The sequence below is a fragment of the Aptenodytes patagonicus genome, chromosome 5 (assembly GCF_965638725.1).
Source record: "Aptenodytes patagonicus chromosome 5, bAptPat1.pri.cur, whole genome shotgun sequence".
NCBI classification, from domain to species: domain Eukaryota; kingdom Metazoa; phylum Chordata; class Aves; order Sphenisciformes; family Spheniscidae; genus Aptenodytes; species Aptenodytes patagonicus.
The window spans coordinates 17,133,066-17,159,309 of NC_134953.1; the positions used below are offsets into that span (position 1 = coordinate 17,133,066).

The following is a 26,244-nucleotide window of genomic DNA, read 5'->3' on the forward strand; positions in this document are numbered from 1 at the left end:
TGGCTTTCCAGTTTGCCCAAATTTTTAAGCGTAACAAGGCTTCACCTCTCAATCACGGCCACTCGGTTTCCTTAAAGGCTTCTTGGGCAAGGTTTTCCCAAAACTGCCCGGAAAGGCTGAGCGAGCTCGGCTTGCCAAATGTGCTCCAACACCTCCAGAACATAGTCCCGGGGTTAGCGATAAACAACGTACCTCAAGACTGCTTTACTACACCCGGGTGAGAAAAATGCCCTCCAGCAACCATCTCGACTGGTTCTACCTGGCGCTGCGATGACTTTCAATTTGCAATGCCTGGGATTAGTTTAAATAAAAATGCTCAGGTACAACCTGGCCCCTCTCCAGAGCCCTGCATGGGAAGGGTTATGTCAGCCAGGATCTCTTACACAGCCCAGCTCCTCCCCTTGCCCTCCTGAATAACAAAGGGGACAAAAAACCTTTCACCCTCCCCTGCAAGAGGAGGGCTTGGAGCAGGAGGCTTTGTGAAGAGGCAGAGCTCAGCACAACTTTTTTTCCACCTTTGCAAAGAGGGCAGTTGCTTTCCTCTTACCTGTTCACAAGCCCAGCTCCTAAGAGCGGCAGCCATCTTCCCCCAGCGAGCCTGAATTTATAACCGCGGCAGCAGAGGTGTGGCCCTGCCCCGGCCCACCCCGCCGCCATGCTCCCCAGGCAGCCTCGGGAAGCGGTTACGGTGGCAAAACAGCCAACTCCCTCCTTGCCGGGGTGCCTTTGGGTGCTACACGCAAATGGCTGCGAAAGAAGAGCCCATGGCATAGGCGAAGTGGTTGCTCGGGTGGTTGGTGAGTAAGAAAAGGCGAGATACCAGCTAGGCGATGCCTGGCGAGGGAGGAGACTGTGGGTCTGTGTACGGAGTCCCTAGTTTGGGAAAAGGAACTAAAGTGGCCAGGCACAGTCCTTCCTCGCCTTGCAGCAGCGATGCCGAATGCAGCCGGTCGCAGGTCACGCCTGCTTTGCATGGGCGTGCAGGGATGGAAAAGACCCACGTCCTGCTTGTATGGTGGAGGGGACCTGGGCTCTCTGGTCCTAAGGCTCCAGGTGGCGTTTCTGCCTTGCCTTCACCTAGTTTCTTCCTCTGAAGTGTGACTGAGGCCATGGTGCTCATTTTCACCTTATTTGCCCCACTGTACTCCAAGGAGTCAATCTGAGATACATACAGCTTGTCAAGCTGTAAATTTAAAAAACAGATATTTTTCCTGCTTGATAAAGGAAATAAATCCATTCAGCCTCAATGTCCTTTGTCCTTAGAAGACCCATCTCATGCTCAGTGGCACAATTCACCTGCTTCTGCAGGCACACTGCATTCAGGGTCCTCTGCTTTCACATCACTTTGGCTCAAAGATAGGCTGCAACTTCTCACCTTGATCTCATCTGCTCCTTCCCCAGCCCAGCCCTGTTTGGGTGCTGGCAGGCAGTATTCCCTTTTTCTCAGTTTCAAAGGATAACCTTGAGGGAGAGCTCTCCCCGCCACCTGCAGCCAGGCTCTGAGCATGGCTGGATCCCACCTCGGTCCTTCCTCTCCCCGTCCCCCCTGGGGCACTGGGCCGCAGCCTGTGCCTCTCCATCCCCAGATCTCCTGGACACACCTCTGTGCTCCCTGGGACCTGCTAATCTGTACGCCTTGGTACCAGACCAGCATTTCCCACCATTCCTGTCTGTTCTGGCTATTACTACTAAATAAAACATGCCCATGGCCATTCTCTTGCCTGGTGGCTGATGGACGCAGGATTGCCCCCATCCTCCCTACTTAAGGCAGTTTCGGAGAAGAGCTTGTTTCATGCTCAGCTGTAACAGAAGAGTCTATTTCAAGTGCCCCACGGCTTCAGGCAGGGTTGCTTACGGACTGTGTAAACTGTTGCAGAGAAACTATTAATTTACGTGGCTTATCAAAGAGGAGAGGTGAGCTGATTGCAGAGCTGAAGTGCCTTCCCGGGGGAAGGTGCTGGGTATTAACAGGTTCCTTAGCCCTGCTGGCAAAGGCGCAGCGGGAGCTGAAGACCAACTGGCAAATGCAGAGGATGGGAATTAGGAATGTGCTTTTAAACAGGAGGAAAAATTGTTCTCGGGAGGCAGCCAGCCCTGTCTCTGAAGAGCCTGCCTTTTGGGAGGCACAGGTCAGCCCAGCAGAAGCTGCTGGGCTCAGCAGACAAGCGAGGGAGCCCAGGGCTGCCCATACCATCTGCAGCCTTCTCCTCAGCTCACTCCTTCCCACGGGGCTTGGTCTGAGGCTCTCTTAGCTTTGGGTGTGCATGAGGAATGTGTCATCTCTCTCAAGGGCTGCAGAAGCCACAAGCCTAATGCAGCTCTGTGGCTGGGGTGAGGCGACTTACTGGGGACCCTCTGTGCCTGTAGGCAAGCTGCGAGTGCAGTCAAAAACCCGTATGGGGTACCCAGAAAGATTCACTGCGATGGGAGAGACAACCCACCTGCCAGTGAGCTTTCCTGCAGAGCCTGGGAGATGGCAGGTCTGCCCTTTCTGGCTGCCAGCCGTGAAAGCTGCCTACACAAGGCTGCAGCTGCTGGGGGCTCCTCTGCTCCTGTGCCGCAACACCCCGCTTCCAGCCCCGCTGCATGTGTCGCCCCGTGCCAGCAGAAGACACCCCGGCATCCCAAGCAAATCTTATCACCCGAGCCCCTCAGTACCTCCTAGCCCTTCTAGCTTTCCCAGGGCAGCCCTGTTCTCTCCTCCTTCCCCGCCTGCCGCAGAAGGTGTCAGAGGCATCAAGGGGCAGGAGCTGTCAGAGACACAAACGGAGCTGTTGCTACGCAACCCTGGCGGTGCAGCAATTAACGCTGGGGAAAACGTGCTGTGCTCTAAAGCTATTTGCATAGCTGCGTGCTGCAATACATTTGTTTGCATTGTGCCTCTACTGTTTAGTGGAGTTTGAAGTCAACCCTCCCCCAGCTCTTGCTGGGGGGGGACCCGGGGCTTCCAACAAAGGCCACGCGGTTGGGGATGAAGGGGCTGGGGGAAGGCAGGGGTTTGTCTGTCGGTAACACCTACAGACTGCATAGGTATAGGATGTACAGTATGGGGAGGAAAGGACAAGCTATCTGGATTCCACCCTGCGCAGCCCGAGGAGCTTTGCCCACCTTACGGCGCCAGCTCCTGCAGTGCCCCTGACCCACTGGTAGGGTTGCCACATCTCCCCTTTTCCAGTTGCACCAGGGTGACACTGCGCTTGTTCTGCTTGTGAATGCCAGAAACAGAGCTTTAGAGGCAGCCCAGCCTGCTTCTCGTTCAAGAGTGTATTTTGGGGGGGGAACCAAGGGGGAGAAGAAAGAAAGGGAGAAAGAAATCAACTGGTTCATACCAACCTACCTGGGAAGCCGGTCTCCGAAAACCTGCTGATTGCCAACTGCAATCTTCTGGTTTGCCCACCCCAAGTTTCTCACTATTGAACATGAAGCCTGTGCCCTTTTTGGGTTTCTTTTTTTAGCCCTTGAACATCGGTTTGATTGATTATAAGTTTACAGGTATGTTTTGTACCTCAGAGGCACAAGAAGCAGCAGCAGAACAAAAGTTCAAGGCTAAGTGTTTCTGTTCCTTTCAGACCACTCTAAGCACCAGGATTATAGTTCTGTAAAAGAAACAAAACATAGCTATAAACTTATAAAATCCAATTTAGTATTTTTACGGGGATGACTTCTCCCCTCCCTCTCCTGCTGCCACACAGCTGACTCTGTGCCAGCTGGTGGAGTGCTGCCTCGCACCACCCAAAACCAGAGGTACCACTGGAGTACCCCAGCAAGCCGAAGGGTGCCTTGGAAACCTGGCTAAAAGCAGAGATTTGAGAAATGTGGATGACTAAGAAGAAAGCCTAACTTGCTAGTGATGCTCTCCATCAGCTGAACTCAAAGCACTGACCATGCCCACTTTGACCCCAAGGTCTGAGGCAGCGCGTCTTGCTGCCCTCGGGTAGCATCTCCAGCCCTGATGGTTTCAACCACTTAATTTATTTTTCAGGGTGAGCGGAAATGCCATTTTGAGGGATTGCAAAGGAGGAGCAGCCTCTTAAAAGGAGCTCGCTCACCGCTGGCAGTCAGGTGAGCTGACCCCAGCCCCAGGGGCGTTGTGAATCCTGCATGCTAAATGTGCACTTGAAAGCGGCTGTGGCTGTGGGTTGCCAAAGGTGGGCTCGCTTTCCCTGTGCCGGGGGCGGGGGGGGGGCTGCATGCAGAGCCACACCGGGGGCTCGCCCAGCGGAAGGGGGAAATGACTTCTCTGCCAGCCCCGTTTCGGCTCGCTGGAGTGGCTGTGTAAAAGCAAACACCGCCGGGGAACGGCCCTGGACCGAGGCAGGAGGTGGCACCGTGTCTTTCAGCAGCAGCCCACACCAATGTCACTGCGGTGGACACGGAGCCGTGGCTACTGCCAGCTCTCTGCCAGAAATTATCATCCCAGGGCGGCAAAAGGCAACCCACGTTGCACCTTGCCTGCTCCATTTGACATGCGGTATCGTGCTCAAACCCATCTTCACTCACAGCTGCAGCAAAGACTTCGTGCTTTGAGAGGGGGAGGTGGGGGACACGTTTCCTTCTGCTGGCACCGCTCTGGGATGTGGCGATCCCTTGCAGGGGATGGGCAAAACAGCCGTGGGCACGAATAGTGTAAGCCACTGCAGCAAGATTTTCTGGAGCTCATCTCTCAAAGCCCCACTTAAAGGCTGACACTGGATGTACCAGTTTAAATGCCTGTATTTCAATCCTCAGAAATATGCCTGGCGCCTAACACTCCCCACACAGATGAATGAGTCCCTTCACACCTCTGTGGGTGCTACAGTAATTCTCTCTCACTGCACTGAAAAAAAATAGAAAAGCAGCACAGAAAGAGCTGAGGCTCCACACAACAGCTAGGACAGAGAAAAAGCATTTTTCTTCTCTAAATTAAAAGCTGAAGTTGTGCAAAGCACAGCTGAAATAACTATGGAAATATCGCTGCCGGGTTCTCAAGGCCCCTGAATTTACGCCGTCCTTGGTGACGCGCGTGGGGATGGGTTGAGCTTGCATTTCAACTGAAAAGCAGGAAGAAACAAGTTATAGATGGGGTTTGTTTGGTTGGGGTTTTTGTCAGCTGCATGTATTCATCAAGGTATCCAGGTTGTACAATAAGCCAACTGACTGGATAAACAACAGACATCCATTACAGATTCAGACTTTTAACCCTTCAGAGTAGTGTCTTTTATTTGTTTGTTTATTTTTAAAGTAGTTAAACATTGAAAATCACCTTCTCCCCACCTGTAGCCAAATAAAAATCAAAGTTGGTTTTACATTAAAAAAAACAATAGCAACCTCAAATAAGTTTCTTTTTTATATTCCTGTCATAGCTTCCTCCACTCCCACCTTCCCCAAGTAACTAACCCAAACGTATTCTATAGTAGTTTATCATCACTTGTGATACTTCTAATGCAATATTTAATGACTAATTAAAAATCTTACCACTGAGCTCTTGCTTTAAAACCAAGGGAAATTTATCATGTCGGACACATTATTCTACATACTAGCTTTCAAAGCCTTTCCAGAATTGTCCTTGCTAATTTTTCTAATTATCAAGGACATCTGGGATCTTCCCTTTAAGGAAAAAAAAAAAAAAAAATTACCATGAGTGTTTCTCTCCAAGGCAGTACTCAGCGTTTTCCCTGAGCAAGGTGCTCCAAAAGAATAGATAGCACCAGAAGACCAGAATAGATAGAAAAACAGATAGCACCAGAAGACAAATGACAAAGCGTGCAGGGCAAAAAAAAGAAGTTCTTACAATGATTTTCACAGCTTTACACGTTTTTAAAAAAGCAGCACCCAGTTAAGGCAAGGGAGAACGAACCACAGGGACCAGTCCTATGGAGTAGGGAGGGATGCCCTGAGTATCTTTAACAGCCCCAGGTATGAGATGGGGACGCACGCTGGCTCTGGACCCGAGCTGAGGCAGATGCATGGCCTCTTCCTCGCTCCCGAGCCCATCACTGTCAGCTCCCCGTCTGTCCTGCAGTAAACCGGGAACAAAGCTCTCCCTCTACCCAGCCCTCGGGCATGCACATACAGGTCGCCTGGAGCCACTGCAACCACAGGGGTTCAACAACAGGCGAACGCCCCGCCGAAGGCGCACTCATCTGCAGTGAATTAAGGCTTGCGAGCAGGACGTGCTGCGCTGTGATAAATCCCACCTTCCCCTCCTATGCTGCACCTATACTGCAGGGCTGCCCCTGCGGGGTGGAAGAAAACCCAAACGCATCAGATGCCCTCTCTGCAGACATTGCTGGTCCCAGCTCCAACAGGCACATTGCCACGCACAGCCACTGTCCACTTCCAGAAGACTGCAAGGATTTTGAAATCTGCAAACATCCAGGATTTTTTTTTTTTCCCCCCAACATGGATATGAAAAACCAAGTGCAGCAACTAGGTAGAGCGCTCGCTAGAGCTAAACACGCTCAGCACAACCCGGTCGCCAAAGCTTGGGAGGGGCCAGTGGAAGACATTTGGAGAGCAGAGGGTATCTTGGGTGTAATTAACAGACGTTGGGGGATATGACCCCATTTCAGATAACCTGGAGATTCAGATAATTGGGCCTCAGATAATCAAGGCCATGCTGTTAATAGAAACGGTATCACAACTCCTAACGGCAGCGTTCCCCGCGTGCTGATGCTATACCTCCTTGCACGAAAATGCCTAGTGAAATATGAATTAGCGGTTTGATACGTGTCCGTATTCTCTGTCAACTGCTGGGCTGAGCAGCAAACCCTGTTTCTGATGCACCACTTTGGCTGACTGCTTGGGAAATAGGTTAAGGCAGAGAAGTGGATTGCAGCCCCGGATGCCTGGGGACGGGGCTGTCTCAGAGCTGACGGGCTAGGTAAGGTCTATTTTGAAAGTGGGTTAATTTAACTGCCATTCAACTACCATTAAATGATGTAGGTTAATTTTATAGTCAGATAACTATTAAGAAACCAAAACATAAGGCAGGAAATGTCTCTATGCATGCCAGTGGGGAGAGGTTTCCTCTGCGCTAATGCACACCCCTCCCCTTCAGCTCAAACCTCTCATGCTTCCATTTCTGCACATCCCTCACATCATCTTTTTTTTTTTTAACCCTTCTCATTACACACTATTGTCCTTCCTCCCCCTCTTAATAGAGTCTATTCTCTTCTCAAAAATTCATCTTGGTATCCCGGCCCACAATTATTTTTCTCCTTTGTTTATATTGTCACACATCTCAATGCTAAAGAAAGACTAACAAATACAAACCTCATCCGACCACGGCTAATGTCCACTAAAAAAGGTCCCATCTCCCCCACGCATCAAATATTTGTCCAGCTACGTGGCAAACTGAGGCAGGGAACTACACCTTGCTTAGCATGTAACATGCCGTCACCTCTAATACACCCAGTTTTCTTTGGGGTTGTTTACCATATTTAAAGCCATCTCGATTTTGGCAGTTTACCCTTTATAATTGGATGCCGCAGTTAAAATGTACTTTATCTCTGTGCAATTTTCCTTCCCGCAGCATAATGATAGGTATTGCTTATTTCTTTATACTGGGGACAAAACCCATCAATTGCTAGTTTGCCATAAAGGGAAAAATAAAAGGAAAAAAATTATCAACAACAGCTTATGCCTGCAAAGGAACAGATCCTTTGGAAAAAGCAGAAGTGACTCATCACTCCTCATGCGCAGCGAGGAAGGAGCGAGCACCACAGCCAGGCAGATCCCCCCCGAGATGCCTTCACAGATCGCCTCCCTCTGACTTCTGCACCTCCCTGGTCCCACTGCTCCCACCAGCAGGAAAATGAGTCCCTAACCTTCGCAGAGGAAACTAAAGCGATGATGACCCATTAGCACATGCTGCCCATCAAGCACTCACGGATCTCCTCTACCGCAGACCTTTTTTATCGTATTAACAGTAAGTGCACTACACAAACCCTGAAAGCTCAGAGAAATGAACTCACACTTAACCACGTGGTGGTAACGAGACCACAGCACTAACGGGATGTTGGCATTTTACTGTGCTTTATATGACCAGAGAGATACAGAATGGGACCATCCCCAGAAATCGCCGCAAAACCACCTCTGAAAAATCCTCCTCGCAGTGACTCGCGCATTCAGAAGGCGAGGCCAAAGCCCAAACCATGTACGCCGTGGGGATTTTTGACCCACAAAAGGCTGAGTGCCAGATTCCCTGTTGTCCTGCTGAGGCCTCGCTACTCTTATTAATCTCGCGAGGAAAAGTCCTTTTTTTCATTCGGGAGCTATAAAAGAACAGACGAAACAGCCAAAACCCAAACCTCATCAACCTGCTCTTTGCCAGCACTAAGCCACTACCTTTGTCACTTTCTGCTAGGTTACATTGATCTTAAGCTTTGTTACTAATATTTATCCCTAATTTAATAAGATCATTAAAGGAGCCGCAAGGCGTATTTCTTTTAAATCCAGGGTTCTGTTCTTTTTGCTGTTATCAATCAGCAATCCAGTCTACATTCAAACAAAAGTAGAGGCACCGACATAGGGACGGGTATAGGCAAGAAGGCTAGAATTAAAGAGCAGTCGAGCAGTCACCCTTACCGTACACACTTGTGTCTGTCTATTAGAGAAAAGCCAACACAGGTCCTGAAACAGGAGGAAAAAAAATCTACATTTTTTTATGCATCAGCAGAAAAGCTCACTGAATTACAGCTAGGCAGACCTCTAGCGAGCAGTGAGGTTAGGTAGCTGTCACCATGGTCCAACAAGAACTTTGTTATTGGCGAACACACTTCAGGTACCAAGCAAGCTGGTTTAGCTTTCACACCTTGGTCTGTTTGACGGCTAGAAATCAGAAGAAACTAGAGTACATTTGTTATGAAAGCTTCTTATGCAAAACCAGAATACAGTGTCTTTTTTTTTTCACAGTCTCCTTTCAAAGCCAAATAGCTCGTTTTAAACCATTGCTAGCACCTCAAACACAGCTACTTGCTTTAAAGACCTGAAAGCAATCGCAGGAAGATATGACCACAGCATAACATCTGAAAAAAAAACCAAAACCAAACCCAAAAATATACCACCATCTTCACCTAGAAGGGGAACATGGCGGAAACTGCTGGATTCTCCAAGCAAGCACCTCAGGCTTAGATTACAGCAAAGGTCCCAGCACAGGTATTAGTTGTGGGTATGAAAACCACTTCACATGTGTGGGGAAGCTGTTCGGCTTCTCCTAGTGTCAGTTTTTCTCCTGCAGAGCCAGAGTAACTTTCAACAATTAGTGTCAGAGCCTTCCTCTAAAGCTCAGTGAGAAAAAAAGCACAGTCAAAGGCTCAGCTTTAAGAAAGGAAACCATAAAAGCCCCTTTCAAAGTTAGGAATGTCATTCCAAAACGAGTTAAGCAAGCCTTACGCTTTATTAGCTGGGCAGGAGGGATCTGGGACACGTGACGATGGGATCCTGGTGCACATCAGCAAAAAAAAAAAAAAAAAAAAACCAAGAAACCCAAACCACTCCTCCTGTCGGCACAAGGCTGTCTGACCTGCACCTGGAGGCAGGAGTCCAGCAAAGGTAGGCATGCAAGCTTTGACGGAGCTAGCCCAGGTAACAGCAGCAAGGGAGATAAGGCAGGAGCCTCAGCACGTGCTGGGAGAAGCGTGTCGCTGGATCCACAGCAGGCTCGCCCAGGCTGCAGCTGAAGTCTCTGCCCTGTCCTTCACTGCGTTACTGCGGGCGCTCGGTAGGTTACAGCCCAAGACTCTGGTCGGTCCCCTGGGGAGACGCAGCTGTGTTTTCATACAGGCAACCTTTGCATTTTTAGGCAGCAGTGCTTGTATCTCTACGCTCTGAAATATACCTTAAGCGCTCCTAATTTTAGCTGAGCTTTTAAGCAATTCCTGGAGATTTGAGCTGTATCCATCTCATACAAAAACCTGCCTCTTAGTCAAGTGTGTACTCAGTAGACCTTCTGCGGAGCTGCATGACACCTGCAGAGGATGAGGAGGCAAGAGAAGACTTCAGAAGTTTTCTTTCAAACACGACCTGTAAATTCTGACACTTTAAAAGTGACCTGTAAAAATAAGATGCAACTGTTTTGTGCTCCCTCCTCGTGATACTAAAAAAGAGCTTTTAAAGGTTGTGCTGTCTGGGGTTTTTGGGGAGGCAGGCAAGAAGGAACTTAATTAATTCATAATTCACAAGTGTGAAATCATTCAGATTTCTTCTGAATTTCCTACTTGACAGTTGAGAACATCTTGGATTTTAAGTCACAGAGGCTGCATCAAATGAACCAGATCAGGGGAAACAGTACTCCCACAAATGGTGTTGTATGGGATCCTTCCAGCATTGTAACATCTATTAAAGTGTCTTGAGAATAATTATATTAAAAAGATCAACTTGTATTTTAATCTCTTTGCCATCTTCATTGTATCAAACTCCGTAATTCCTGGATTTGCCCCTAATACTTCAAGCTCTGTTTTTGAAATTGCTTTTGGTCTGTACCTCTGTTGCTCTGTACATGAGTCGCATTCCTAAACAGGTCCAAGAACCTGCCACTCACTTCCAGTTAAAACCACAGTTCAGCAAGTACCCATGGCTGGGCATCTGCCAGAGCAGAGTTTGCGGATTAAGAAATTAGTGATTTGCTGAAGTATCTTCCTGAATTGGGATTTAAATCCCCCCCCTCCTCCTCCCAGACCCACTTTTGTCAGGCCTCTAGGAAATTAGAGGGCTCAGCCCGCTCAGGCAGGAAAGCCACGGGTGATCCGCCTTACTGAGGACGCCAGAGCAAGCTTTGCATTGCTGCTGCTTGACTCTGAGCAGCCACGAAATAAGGACTCGGTTTCGGCTGCACAGGATGATGAAATTGTGATGCTCAGGAATTTCCTTAATTAAATCAGCTTCATTCACTAAGCTGAAGTTGATTTCCAACAGAAGAGCGTTTCAGATCCTTCCTGCTGAGGTCAGGGAGTCGCCTACTTTCAGATCTAGTATTAATCCCAACACTTGCGCGTAGCGACCTGAAGCTTTCTGCCCTTCCCTTCACAGAAGCACACGTTCTCACAAAAGAGCAATCAGCAGAGCCGCCCATTTCACCTCTGCTAGAGTATCTGGATTGCAGAAAGCGACCCCAGTGTATGCGGGGGTACAGTCCACTGCTACTCCGTGAAGGATCTGTTACTTCAGAAGGTGACCAGATATGCTCCTGCAGGTTCAGAAGAGGCAGCTGCCTCTTCCAATAACAAACCGGGGAAGCTCAAAACGCACCCCGAGTCAAAATGAGCTGAGGCAAATTAGCAGAAGACTTTTTAAGCTGCCTAACAGGGCTAATTATGTTTCTTTTCTACTTCTACAACACAGCACGGATGCTTCTTTCTGGGTCTGGGTGCAGCATCTTGTGCGCTCTCGTCATGATACATATATGTATTACAGAAAACAGCTTTAAAAGAGGAATTCAAGACTATGTTCCTTTAAGTCTGAACAACTTCAGCTTAACAGTGCAAGGCCATCAGCAAGTCCTCCAGGAAAACCAGAAAAACTTGGTATTTCTGATAATCGCAGGACTAAAAGTGTCGATTAAAAATGTTCTGGGAAAAGCTTGCAGAGTGTAATACATCCTAAAGAATGGCAGATGGGAATATAGTTCATCACTTTCAAAGGCTATTTTCATAGATTTGACAGATGTATTTAGACATACAGAAAAAAATATGATAAATGCTAGTTTACAGCACAAGGCTTTCAAGCTATTTACATGAGGACTTACTATTCCCGAATAAGTGTAAGATGTAGTCTCTAGTCAAACCAAGTTTTTTTTATTTAAGAGAGATTTGCCCAGTAAAGCTAAACCAATGACAACACCCAGCTACCCTACCATTTTGCTTTTTGTTTTTAATACCAGTATTAGTATACAAGGAATACAATAGTTAGTTTGCAATGTAACAGTTATTCAAGGATCTTAAAAAAAAAAAAAGGCACTGAAAAATCATGTTATCAAATGCAAACCCTAAATTACCTACTTTTCAATAGCACAAGCTGAAAAAGGCAATTTCTCAGGAGAAAAGAAACCTGGGCTAGAGAGCGTGCAGCACTATAAATTTTCCTAAAGCTAGGAAATCCCTATGCATCACTCAAAAATCATCCTAGGACTGAACACAAAGGTTAGCAGAAATGCCTGAACTCGTGCGGGTTCCATTATACACCACTTACTGTAACCTACTTTTTAGTATTCAGCATTTCGGTATCAATAATGCATAACGTCAAAAGCAGTTCAACCCAAAGTACGGTCGCGAGAAAGCAAACATGGGTCTCCAAGACGGACCAGCTGAAGCGTGGTGTCACTGCTGAGTTTGCCCTGTGCAGGAGGACAGCAGGACAGTCACCAGAGTTTTCCGTATGTTAATCAGGAGCTGGGGACCTGCCCCCTCTGCAGAGGGAGAGCTGGTGGCCGCAGAGAGAATAAAAGCAACACCAGTGCCTACTGGTGCAAGCAGCTAAGCAACCTCCCTCAGCCTGGTCCCGTCTCCTCCGGTACGCAACCCAGCTGCTCAAAAAGGCACACTGCCCCGCTACCGAACCCAACACACGCACGAGACTGCGCACGCAAGCCAAACCGAACCGTGCAGGCAATGGCCAGGGTCCCCAGCTAGGCTTTTATTACCACCGTTCCTACCCTGACTCATTACTAAGTGCTCGACGAGCAAGCCAACATCTCTTTCCCCCACCCCGAGAGACTGTTTGTTCTTCACCGGATAAATTATTTACCATTAAAGAAATGAAGGTGGCCAGTAGGGAAGAGCAAATTAGAGTACGGGAGTTCATGGGACCGGGCTGCTACGAGACAACGTTTCAGCTTTCGCGTGTATTCCCTACCCAGCTGCTAAAGCAGCTTTATCGCCAATCCTATTTAGGACAAGAAACAAAACGGAGTACGGCGACTCCACATCTCGACCCTTCGGCCAGAATTTGCTTTACCTTCTATTTTCACTTCCTCCCCTGCTTCTCTCAATTTGTGATAGTTTGCATTTCATAACCTCGGGTGGTCAGTGCGGGAATTTAGAAAGCACACTAGAAACAACAGAATTGGAACCCCTTAAAGTTTTTCACAACAAAATTTATTAGAAGAATAGTGGTTTTGAAAAGTCTAGCATCCAGTGAAAACTACCATACACAACGTTACAGCTGGGAATGTGTTTCCAAAATGACATGGTCAAATAATACAATGGAGCCATTAAATCTTACACATGCACAACAAGAGAATTAGCGCTTTGACATACAATGCAAAAAATAAATGGACCACATGAAATAAAAATTTAAAAGTACTTATCACATACATTAAGACACAGCTTATTTAGTCCAGTCAAAAAATCAGAACTGCATTAAAAAAATTAATGTAGTGCAATCAAACCAAAAACCTTAATTTGTGATCATAAGTGCTCTACTACATAAAACATTGATCATAGCAAGGAACAAAAAATTCAAATCACACAGTACAAAAAAAATCTGTAAATAAATATAAACTACAGTACAAGAGAAATATTAAATTATACAATTCCGTCAAACTGTAAACAGTATATTGAAATGAGGTCCATAAGAGTAAAGGGGGGGGTTCCTGTTTTTTTTTTTTTTTCCCATGACACTTGAACTTCTAGAGGTCAGAGAGAAATGCCATTTTCCATACTCTTCAAAGACTATGGGTTACATAAATAGAAAGAGAAGACTTTTTAGATGTAAAGTGTCAAATAATAAAGCAGAGGTGTTGCTGACTTGCGACTGCCAACAGATCGCTGCGAGAGCAGAACAGCAGACTTTACTTCAAAGTTTCGCCTCCTCGCGAGCGCAGCACGGAGGGCCGTCACTACAGATGTTAAGTGCCAACACCTTCCGAATTAGCGCTCAGCATTGGGGCGGAGACGCCTGCGGAGGGTCTGGTCCTACCACTTAGGTGGAAGCGATTACGTACACCGTTACCCACTTGGACCTCTGCTGATTATCTGACAGGTTTACACGCTTGTCATACGAACACCAACTTTGGCAGAACAATTACTAATAAACTCAAAGCACTCCCGGCCCATTGGTTTCCATCACAGTGGCCAGTGCACAGAATTCTCTAAGGACATTGCATAACTAGAGTGTAGAGGTCAGACAGCCAAGGACCCGTGCTTGAGGTTAGAAGTAGTTATGGTGAGAGAGAAGCAAGAGCCACGTTAAGAAGCTGCCTCTGCCGTTCGCAGAAGCAGTTGGGAATGTATTTCATTTTTAGCTGCGCTGGCTAGTAGTGGCATTTTAAAATATATAAGTTTAAGATAACATATATACTATATATGTATATAATATAATACATATTATATAATATACATAGGAATTTCTTACAATACATACCAGGAACCCCCACGCGATCTGCTCAGTAGTAATAACTGAATATACAGAATGCCACTATAAGTGTCTGAGGCACTGTGTGCTGGAGAGTAAATATGCAGCTTTAAAATCCGTTTGGCTGAGTTATACCTGGATACCTGAACTGAGTTTTAAGTTGACATTCATCAAGGATGTGCTATCAGCACGTCAAAAGAAAAGCAAAACAAAATACAAGTCACTGCTAGGTTTAAGAAGAGAGTACAAGTACCTGAATTGAGTGAGGATAGTGTGTAAACTGTCCCTGAGGGTTTTTAAACAGTGTGTGTACAAGTTGGATTCCTAAGAACATTAGTTCAAACTTACATTGCGGACTGATAAAATACCAATGTCTGACAATTTAACAAGTGGAGGTTAGAAAGAGTTATGAGCAAACACTCAAAACATATTTTATACATTTTAAAGCAGCAGTAAGCTGCTGTAAGCATACATCCCATCAGTACAAGCAACACATGGGACTCAGATAAAGGTTTCTATTTGCAAAAAGCCCATCATATATCGATAAGTAAAGAATATTCACCTGCTAAATTAGAATGCACCTAGTTACAGACTAGCAATTCAAGATTAATTTTTTTAATCAAATACTTTGCTATACTTTGCTATTACATACTAAAATTCCTTAAGCTCACTAATGCTGGTATTCTAATCTATTTTTTTTTAAATGTTCCCCCTTCATTTAAGAAATATACCATTCCACAACTTAAACATTAAGATCCATTTTCAGTCCTCAGATGTAAAAAGCATGTCAATGAGTTTATATTAAAAATTTACATGGTAAAAAGGCTTGAATTTCAGCCAGAGATTCTAAATACTACTCATTCCCTGAAGGCGTAAGGGAGAAAGAATCCCTACCCATTTTTCTTGCAATACAGTTTTCAAACTGAACATTAAACAATGGTCCGAAATGATTTTTCAGTTTGGGAAACTTCCCTTTCCCTACCCATCATCCCAGATTCCAAAATGTCAAGCCCTGAAATGGCCTACTGAAATGATTAGTTAAAAATACCAGGCATGTATGTATACATCCCCTGCCTGAACTTCAGAATATTTTGTTGTACTAGTCTTTAAAAGACAGATTAGTATCCCAAGAGAACTTGTGATCTGACCTGAAAAGCCGTTAATGATCCTAGATTGTACGTTTAAAATATCTCATAACCTGAAGACCAGATTTAATTAAGACTCTGGCATTGTAACAGAAAAAGTGCTGCAGTTATTTATCCCTTTTCTGGTACTTTCAAATAGGTCAGACAAGTGCTTTTAATAGTGACAGTAAAGTTTACATGCTTTCACGCAGGCATAAAAAATATTATCTGCAAAAATATTTGAGAAATGTAGCACCAAGTAGTTGATAAACTGTATTAGTAGCTGTAGTAGTGTCTTCATTATTTCCGAGTAGGAAAAAACATTAAGTTAGACTGTACTAGGTGATGACTATAGAAATTGTTTTCTGACATTTAACTTTTCCTGCTCCAGCCAGAATGAAGTCTGTGTCCTAATCCCTGCTCCACCAGGTAGTCACCATCTTGAGTCCTTCTAAATTATACTTACCAATTCAGTAGAGACAAGCGCAGGGGCGGGGGGGGGGGATGTTTGTTTTTAAGAAGGTGAATGAAATGCCCTGGACAGGCCGAAAAAATCCTCCTAGTATGTCGCCCAGGAAAATTGAATTTGCAACTAGGCTAAGAGATTTTTGTGACGATTAAATAAAGCTCTCTTAATATGAGGGTTTTCACGTCAATACCTGAATATAGGCATAATTCGATGGGACATGAAGTCCAAGACTGATGCTGTAATTCTGGTATAGAGACTTGGCCCCAGTCAAAGCAAGAACAGGAGAGAGGGGGAGAGATGGGCACTGGAATGCTGTAACTACTTACAGTTTTTTCTGGTATATGTGGAGTGCATCTACAGATCATTTTGAGTCCGCAATATCTCTCTGCTTAGTGATCATCACAGTACATCATGTTTATACACCGGATAATTAGAAATGAATAACTGTAGTGGTTATTGTATTTGCTACATCCAACAGAACTGCCTATAACTAGCAGCGCAGATTTTCAGGTTTCTGAAGGTTTAATTACAGAATTTTTTTATGTAATTCGAGATCAAGTGGAAACCTTTATAATACCAAAACTAGTCTGAAAATATTTTTTTTTTTTTTTTTTTTTTTTTTAGGTACAGCTTTTTAAAGCAGTATTAGTCAACATTATCTACTGGTGCCAAGAAAAAGCAACATTGACCTAGACTGAAATTACATTTAGTTTCTGAAACATTTGCAGGGAAAACCTAGAAGTTTCTGATCCTCACGAAAATGAGGGAAACAACCCTTCCCGTTCTACCTCTAACATTTGGCAGAGAATTTAAGATATTTAAAATATTGCGACAAAGCTTTCAGTACAGGTTAATAAGTTTGTCTTCGTAAGAGTTTGGACTGCAACAGGTGTATGCATTCTTACACTGAAGAGTTACAATTTTGCCTTTACTGAAGAAAGAGCTCTTTACATTACAGATGTAGCCACACTGTTTTTGAGAAACAAGGGAACAGCACAGCGTTCCCTCCACTCCTTGGACACTGCGTTCTTCTCCTAAGACTCAAGGACATCTTAAGAGTGTTACTTCAAAGTAAACCGGAAGAAACACATAGTAATTCCAGTTTTGCCTGTATAACAATCGTTGCAGATGATATAAAAAGCAATTCAATCAGAACTAAAAAGTTGTTCCAATCTATACAAAGCTTACTCAACCCTAAAGCCCCTGAATCACTTTGCCAGTTCCTGTGAATTTCCAGGGGAAGGCAACGTACTCTCAGGTTCTCGTGAAAGAAATATTTAGACTCAAATGTCAGCCTGCCACAAGACAAAAGCACAGACTATTCCTTGTCTGCTCTCAACCAGTCTAGACACATGCGCAGTTGCCTCCCATGTTTAGGAATATCCTTGAGCACCGGCAAGCTCTACAAAAAAGGTGGTATAGGAGTTGCTTGAGAACACAGAAGCTGAATGTGTTCCCTTACTAGAGGCACTATCCTACCTGTACACCTGCATTTGTTAAAAACCATTTGTTTTCCAATCGCCATGAAAATTCAGAGTTCGACTTCAAGTCTACCAATAGGGTTGGTAATGCAAGCATCAAATTATGAGTTCTGCAACAAGAAAGCAAAGGCATACCTGTATTGCTTATGCAGCAACTTCTCCTGTGTAACAGGGAAAAATGAAAAATTCTAAAGGAAACTGTCTTGAACCTTTAAAAAAAAAAAACAAACCAGGGAATGACTGGAAAATAAAATATCTTTTGACAGAAATAAAAACGAGTCCAGAAACGTGTCCCTACAATATCTAACTGGAAACGTTCAACTCTATAGCTGTACTCAAGCGTTACGGCCACAATAATGCCTACAACACTGTGGAATGAGGATCCAGCTGGCTGAAAGTGAGGTAATAGTTTGTAATAGGTCAGAGTTCTAAAAAAGCACTTTTACATCTTACAAGTCCAAATAAAAAAAAAGGACACATTTCATACATGTTGGGCTTTCTCACCAGAACTGTACGATAATTAACTCCACACCAGGACCCCTACCACACTAAGCCTTACTCATCTTCAATTATATGCTGCAGCAAAGATTTACCAAGCGACACCTAAACTTCAGTACAATATGAAACTTGATTCTTAAAACTTTATACACACAAAATATAAAATTACTTTTCTAGGATGGGGTAGGGGAGAGGGATTCTCCTTCATGATACTTGGACTGAAAAACTAGTTTTCAGAGACTGCCACAAATATTATTCACAGTTTCTTGCTGTCAGGCTTTTTCAGCTACATCAACGTAGTACACAACAATACTGTTAAGTCCAATAACTACATCGGATGGACATTCTCGGGAATAAGAGAAAACTAGTGACGAAAAATACCCGAAAGGCCTCCTCCTAACGACGTCTCGATTTTTACAGGGTTGCAGTTTGTCTATGTTACACGTTAATGTGATCTCAAAAGAGCAGCAGGAGAAAAACTTTAAACCTTCTCTCCTGTCCAAGTGATCCAAGTAACATAAGCATCCACTTACCAGAAATAACATGAGAAACAAGGCTTTTGTTACAAAGACAGCAGTGAACCACACCTTCCCACACCAAAATATGGTCAACCAGAGATTTTGGCCATGCAAACTGCTGGTCAGCAGAAAATTAAGCATGCTAATGGACAAACATTAATTCCAATCATATATTTAAAATGATCCCAAATACTACTAGTTAGCTACACTGAAAGCGCCTGTAAAAAATCTGTAGTGAAAAATGAAACAAAACCTTAGTGATCACTGCAGCACTTAGAGTGATACTAGTCTTACGTGATGAATCACCTCAGAGAAAATACATTAGATGGGACTTTGAAACAAAAAGTTAACATTAAAAGGTGCACCTGAATATTACAGACTAAATTTACAAAACCTACAATAAGGTAAAATATATATCTTTTGAATATTCAGCAGCTTTTTTTTAAATTTGTTTTTATTTTTTGAGAGGCTCATGAAATTTTAAAGAGGGACCACTAACTAATCTCAACCATGCTTCACAAAACAATAATGGCTATTTTATATTGCAGTTACCAACGTAATGCAATTAGTGCTTAAAAAATAATCTACACTTTTTTCTTTTTTTTCCTTTTTAAACAGAGACCTTTGGAGGAAATATGGTTGTTCAAAAGCTTCCCGAAAAAGAAAGATTACCTGAATATTAAGTTATCACAGATCAAGTGTTGTGTTTAAAAGCTTTGCAGACATGAGTATTACAATCTTCAGGTCTCAGGACATTTAAACTGAGAAAGTTACGTGTTTGGTTTGTTGTTTGTTTTTTTTTTTTTTTAATCCACTTTCTAACCAAAGCAAATAAAGAGTACTCAGCTTCTCACTATCTATTTACAATTCTTAGCCTACAGTCTGAAATGACAAGACAAATTCTCTTTTAAAACTGCAGCATTAAAGGGTAGGCACACCATTCTTCTGCTGCACGATTGTCACCCACTTAAACATACACATACAAAATATTTAGGTTAGTAAAATGAGCACTCCACATACACTACAGTGACAAGTTTTATAAAACTCAACTCATGTTGCTTAAATAAAGACAACTGCAAAAGGTTAAACCTCTCTGAACAGTAAAACTGTGTTACTTTTTTTTTTTTTTTTTTTTTAAAAACTTGCAGCAAACTTTCTACCATAACCTCCAACAGCAGATGAAACCACACGTTTAACTGCACCTTTATTGCAATCACCAGCTAAACTGGAACGTATTGCAGAGTTTACATACTGCTACTGAGCTTAAACTGCTTTAAATGCCAAGATGACAACTAGAGAGCTACGAGGAACCAGGATTTTGAGTACTAAAATATATTAAATAAACAAAAACAAAGTATACTTGGGGCCAAATGCCCAGTCCGTTTCAAGAATGAGCAGTGCATATTTAAAACAACAGCAATGGTGTGCCTAACCTTTGCAAAGATGAAGTTGCTGGGGAGGGGGAGAGGCTAATAGGATCAACTGTTCCAGAGTCATTCAGCATCCCTAGGGCTATCTAGGCCACCCTCCCATGAACTTTGAGAAACCACTTTCAGTCACTGACATCACTTAATGCTCTCACACAAAAGCTCCAATGCTTCTTTTGGTTGGGCAAATGGGAAAAAGAATGATAATTCTATCTACCTTTTGCACAGATTAAGACCAAATTTTTTTACCTGAAGAACCAGCAATTCCGATTTGGTCATATTATGGTAAGTCCAGTAAGCTCCACCTAGTTACTGACCACTCCCGCAGAAAGTATCAAAGATAAAAGTTCTGTACAAAACTTATCCTGGATCTCCATATAATGATAACGATATCATCATATTGAAAAAAACTGGATTTGTGGTTTACGGAGTGCTTTTACGGTGTTTAAATGCTTATTCTAGCATGTGCTAAACCACTATCAAAATAGATTAAATAAAAACAACAACAAAAAAGCAGGACTTCGATTAATTCCTGCTACTGGCAACTGTAATATTTAAAAAGGAAACACCCATTCATTGAGTGTTCGACCCTGACAGTATTACAGATAGATATGATGCAGAGCCTGAATTAGATCAGGCTACCAGTGTTTTACTTCTTCCCTGAACATTAACAAGCTCCTTCACTAATGTGGATATTTGGGCAGACTACTGAGGTTGTAACGTTTGAGATCACCGTTTTGTGGGCTTTTTTTTTTTTCCTTTTTTTTTTTTCTTTTTTGCAATATCACAGTAGTTTGTTACACAAATCCCCCTTCCCCAGATTAGAGTCATTTAAACTAGTTGTTGGAACCACATAGTTTAGTAAACTCAGAATCAAGTCTGTAAAAAGCATAAAGGTCAAAGAACCATAGTTCTGTTAGAATGAGGCATACCCTAATACATCATTTAGTGTACCCTGACTGCTCCTGACTGTGAGAAGCTTGTCTTCCGTGAGATAAGGCTACATCCTCAAGCAGGTGAGTCTAAATATCACCCTTCAAAAATATCAAACAAAATTATAGCAAAGGTAGCGTTACAAATAATTAACTGACATATTCTGAAGGTAGTGTATGTAAGTTTTCCCTCCCCTCCCCTCCGGGTGAGCACTAAGCAGACAGTGAATGCTAAGTATGTTTAATTTAGAAAGAAAATAGTGGAGAGCCTAATTAGACCCAATTGATTATCCATCTAATCAACAAATCTCTGAGTTCAAGAGAGGTACCATTCCTAAATAACTTGATTTAGCTTAGATCTTTCAATCAACTGGATCAAAGAAAAGGAGGGGTAAAAAAGATTTCTGAAACATTTTGAAGAATGACAGTCTGATTCTCATTCAAAAAAAGCCTGGTTTTAAGAGAGTATCAGTTTAACAAAGTGGACTTATTTCTGTAAAGGCAGACATGAAAAATCCAACACCAGAAGTTCAGGCAGGCTCTACAGGCAAGATGTCCACTTCTACAGATCTGCATTCTTTGTGAGGTAACTCAACTGTCTTACAGAGAAACATGCAAAAGGCAAAAGAAAAGAAAAAAAAAAAGGGGGGGAGGTGGTAGCGGGCAGGTGAAGGAGGGAAACTGTGCCATACCAGGCTAGAAAAATTTACAATGTGACATTCAGAGCACACCTTTCACTTGTGTCCACACAAGTCTATGCTTAACTGCAAAGGAAAGAGCATTGCAGTAAATAGGAGAATCAGGTGTGCTCAGTGGTGGTTGAACTATGCAGTAGTGCTCACCCAGTTTGCAAAGTAATTGGCACTCTACAACATCCCTACTCATCTTTCAATTCATTCGCACTTTGTGCTGCTTCTCCCTGGGGATCTAATTCAATCTTTACTGAAACATCCTGCCCCTCCGACCTCATTAATTTCATTTTTTTCTTTGGAGGGTTTTTCAAAGTGCCCAGCCTCTCTTTAACTTTGTACTCCAGTGTACTGTGGGGGATCCCATAAATACTCTGAGCTTTGGAAACACTCATTTTCCCGCTCATAACCACAGAGATTGCTTCCTCCAGTATCTCGCTGTTGTACTGTCTGTATCTCCCTCTTTTCTTCCTAGGTTGCTTGGAGCCAGGATCTCCCTCTTGATCTGAGGTGGGATATGGCTGTCCAGAGGTAGACTGCTCAGCATCTGAGCCCCAGGAATCTGGTCCAGCATCCAGCAAACTTCTCCTGTTTTGTTTTGGAAGGATAGCCCTTAACTTTTTGCTAAGCGCGCTCTCCGTTTGTGAACCCATTACCAAAGAGCTATAGCTGTACTGGTCACCAGTGCGGGACTCCCATGAAAGGTCCATGCCTCGAACTTGTGGTATCTTTAAATCCACAGGAGACGAATGGCTCACGTCCTTTTTCCCATCCTGTTTAGTTTGAAGTGCCATTTTTTGAAAGGCAGAGTTTTCTGTAAGAAAAGGAAGGTCACTGATGTTGCTGAGTGCACCATTTCCCCTGAATTTCATGCGGCTGAAATTGAATTCGTAGTGTGGTTTTGCCCAAGAAGCCTCCCTGGATAATATTAAGTGCTGTCCATGATTCTGTAGTCCAGATGGCCCATGGCTGGCAGCCGTAGAAAACTGGTTTCTGCTCAGCAGTTCTTCACTAATCTGGAGTGATCGAGCCAGCGGTACTTTAAGAGATGTGGAGTGGCCATAACCTTCCCTGGTTCCATCCTGCAAGCTTCTTGGAGGTACCCCATCACCACTCTGTAGTCCCTCCGGATGGTGCTGGCTGGGTCTCCCAGGTCGCCTAATTGGATGGAAGGAAACTGATGTGAGCAGGACTTGCACAGGTAGGGAGGGATGGGTGAGGGGGCCACTCCTTTATTAGAAGGCCTTGCTTGGGTAACATCACTTTTTGTGTATTTATTTTTCTCTAAATTTTTTTTTATTATTATCATCATTTTATTTTAATTTTTTTTTTTTTTTTTTAAAGTCTCAGCATCAGTCAGTTTTAAAACTTGTTCACAAAAAAAGAGAAGCTTTTTGGGCAAAGAAAAATGAAACCTGTTGGCTGGTCTCTGGTTGGGTTCACAAATTCTCGGAGTAGAAAAGACTTCGCGCAAGCGTCTGAAAATAGCACCCTAATTACAAAGTAGTAATCAATCGCCATAGATCTACACACAACTGTGTTACTGGTGTGACGTTACCACTAAACAAGTACAGTAATAAAAGAGTAAGCCAAAGTGCAACATATTCAACATGCAAATATGACTGCCACCTGCAGTATCTACACATAGGTGGAAACCTTGGATGATGTTCGCTTACATCATATTGAAGAATTGCTGCTCAGGATGGAAAGAAAAAAAATGCTTAGCAGGCCTTAAAGGTATTTGCTTGACTTTCATTAAGCACCAAATATGAAAGCACTGCATTACACTAGACTTACCAAATTGCTCTCTTAACAACTAATTGCATATATACATGTTCCCGATTCTCATTCAATACATAGCATGGCTAGGAAAAAAAAAAAAGATCTAAGTTCCAACTGTCATCCAGATCAAGGGTTAATAACAGAAAAAGGGGTATGTATTTTTACCATTTTCCTTTCGTCACAAGTGCTCTTTCTATGACACAAAGTACTACTACTGCAGATAAACACGTGTATTTTAATATTTTGCTTGCTTAGCCCCTGTAGTAACTAAGTCACACTAGTTTCAAAATCCACCCCCAAACTTTTCCATGTTCAACATACAGATTAACGAAAAGACTAGTAAGCAATTCTATTTTAATGCTCTGGGACACTATACTGGTGCGTAAAGCCCTCTAGCTAAGTCAGCGTTATTTAAGGATAGGATACGTACTGCTGAAAAGCTACATTATTCTTTTTAACATCACATTGGGATTAAAAAAAAAAAAAATCTTTAGAGAAAAAAAGACATCCACTGAAAGGACCTGGCATGTAATATACATAGTACTCGATACATATGCTGCTAGCTTCTCTCCAGGATGCAATAGGTCATAGTTGAAGTGGGTAACAAGAGTCAACAAGGATTCAGAACAAAATCCAGAGAAGTGAATGAAAGTTTGCTATTCCAGAGAACTCTCTCAAGCAATGTGCATTCTCTGCCCCTTCTACAGCATGTATCAGCATCAGAATGCGCACCAGTGATTCTACGCCTAAATAAAGGTCATACTGGCAGCTAACTAGGACAGAGGGTCACACCCGATTTCACTGATGCTAAACAGACTGCAGTCACCCTCATCTACCACACACCTGTACAAGTAACCACAGGTGCCAGTATGCCACATCCTCTCTGGACCCACAGAACTGATCAGGACAGTGCCAGATGCTGGCCCTGTCATCCCTGTGTGTTGGACTTTGGCCCTCGCTTGACACACAAACAAGGGAACAAACAATACACAGCCTCGGTGGCTTCTGCTGCCTTCCTAGGAAAATAAAGTTGGAAATAACCTGTTCAGCATTGAAAGAGAAGAGCTGGTGGGGAAGGTTTATGCTAAAGAATTGTGAAAAAATATTAAGACTAACTTTTAAACAAGGATTGAAGTATTTTAGTAATGGAAATATTAAATAGAAAAAAGTAATCTTGAAGGAAGAAATCTGAGACAGTAATATTTTTCCAGAGAGAAATGCAAAAAAGTTAAATCAGTTGTTAGCAGTACATGGGATTGGTGGTGGTGGGTTGTTAGTTTAAAATTTCTAGTTTTTCAAAGTCTATTGTAAAGCTAAACCCAGCAATTAAATGGCAGTTTAAACCACATACTGTTTCTGTACTTCACTAAAGGAATTACTTGTTCACAGCAGCTTCAAGAAAAGATTCTCCCATCAACACCCAAAATCCCTCTTACTCCCAGTCAGCCTCTCCAGTACAATTAACTCAATCCTAGCTAAGAGTAAAGGGTTTCTAAACGTATGCAAAGTGACCATTAGAAATATGAAACCTTAAAGAAGTTTTGTTGATACAACAATCTTTCACACCTTGAACTAATTAAGGCAAGACTAGTACACCACATATTTAAAAAAACAAAAAAACCCAAAAAAACTTGTTCAGTGCTACAGTACAATCACAAATCCAAAAAGCCATATTTAAAGTTTTCTGAACTACCAGACTCCCCCCCACCTTTTCTTTTTTTAAGTTGTGGTTTATGCTAGGAAATATTAACAAAGAGCATGCAGTGATTTAAATCTAATTCAGCTAGGTTCATCACCCAAATCATTGCTACCACTAAAATAAACTTTTCTGTTAGCTAACTTTCCCTTAAGTGAAATGAAATCTGAATTATATTGCAAAGCCTCTAAGACTCTTCATACATTTAACTGAACTTGCATCTCCACGGACATCACTTATCACTGAACCCAAGAAGCAGGTAATGGAAATATCTTTGGCTAAGTACGAAACTGGCCAAAATAACAGATATTAGAGTTCTTAACTGCAAGCTAAACCTGTCTCAGTTTGCAACAACTCTTATTTGGCAGGTGGGATGAAGGTATTTACCAAAGGTACAAGATGAAAAACACATTACTCCAAAGGGTTAACACCAGAAGTAAGTTAAAATTAACAGGAGGTAAGCACACATTTTTAGTAAAAAACAGTTTTAAAAGGTCATAGTAAGTTGCTTTCTCTTACCCATTTCCCGGAGTACTGGAGCACCCTGGAGAATGACTCACAGAGGTGCTGCCGGCGCAAGGACTCTTCTTAGTGGATAAATCAAGCACACCGTCTGTAGAGACACAAGAATTACTTCAGTGTTTGAAGAAACAGGAGCAGCCACGTTGTCCCTTGACAAAACAAGGCTTTTGGACTAAAGTCATACTTAGCACACAGCATTTTCTATTTTATTTTAAACAAACTAAGGCTTGGATTTGTTTGTAATTTGGCTTACAAGTGACTTCAACATAGTCCTCAGAATTCACAACAAAATTTGGCAAAATTAAAAGCACATCTATTACAAGGGCCAGAGAATAAAAGATGACCTACAAATGACAGTTCAGGATACAACACAGCCTATCGCATAACTAACCCTCATCAGCCCTAAAAATGAGACATTCTTCAAGTTTCTAAGATCTGGGGGGCTTTAAGCCAGTATTTGAAATTTTTTTGATCCACATCTCCATAGGAAAATTCATTGAGAATTTCACATTGGAAACTCACTTTCAAATGAATACACACACATAAATGTGAGACTCCTCCTCACCTGGCAGCTAGCTTCATCCTTTTTTTCCATGTCTCCGATGGGTCCCTACTGGCAGAGCTGCTGCCTTTCCCCTCTGTATTGTGCCATTTTACTCCCTCTCTTCTTCCATAGACCAAATTGTTTTTCCTGCTAGACTGCTTCTTCCATTCACACTAATGGCACCTCCTCACGCTCACCCATGCTCCTCTGCAAGCCCTTACGTAAACTCTG

At 43.2% G+C, this 26,244-nt stretch overlaps 1 protein-coding gene across 2 annotated transcripts in view; it reads right to left on the minus strand.

The window, feature by feature from the left end:
* Positions 1-13,051: 13,051 nt before the first annotated feature.
* LCOR (ligand dependent nuclear receptor corepressor) overlaps positions 13,052-26,244 on the minus strand; it is a 62,212-nt gene continuing 49,019 nt past the window's right edge. For both annotated transcript variants that reach the window (XM_076338874.1, XM_076338875.1), the window contains exons 6-7: positions 25,467-25,560; positions 13,052-22,627 (exon numbers count right to left, since the gene is read on the minus strand). In XM_076338874.1, the coding sequence (XP_076194989.1) occupies positions 21,658-22,627; positions 25,467-25,560 (1,064 nt within the window). In that variant the 3' untranslated portion in view covers positions 13,052-21,657. The remainder of the gene's footprint in view (positions 22,628-25,466; positions 25,561-26,244) is intronic.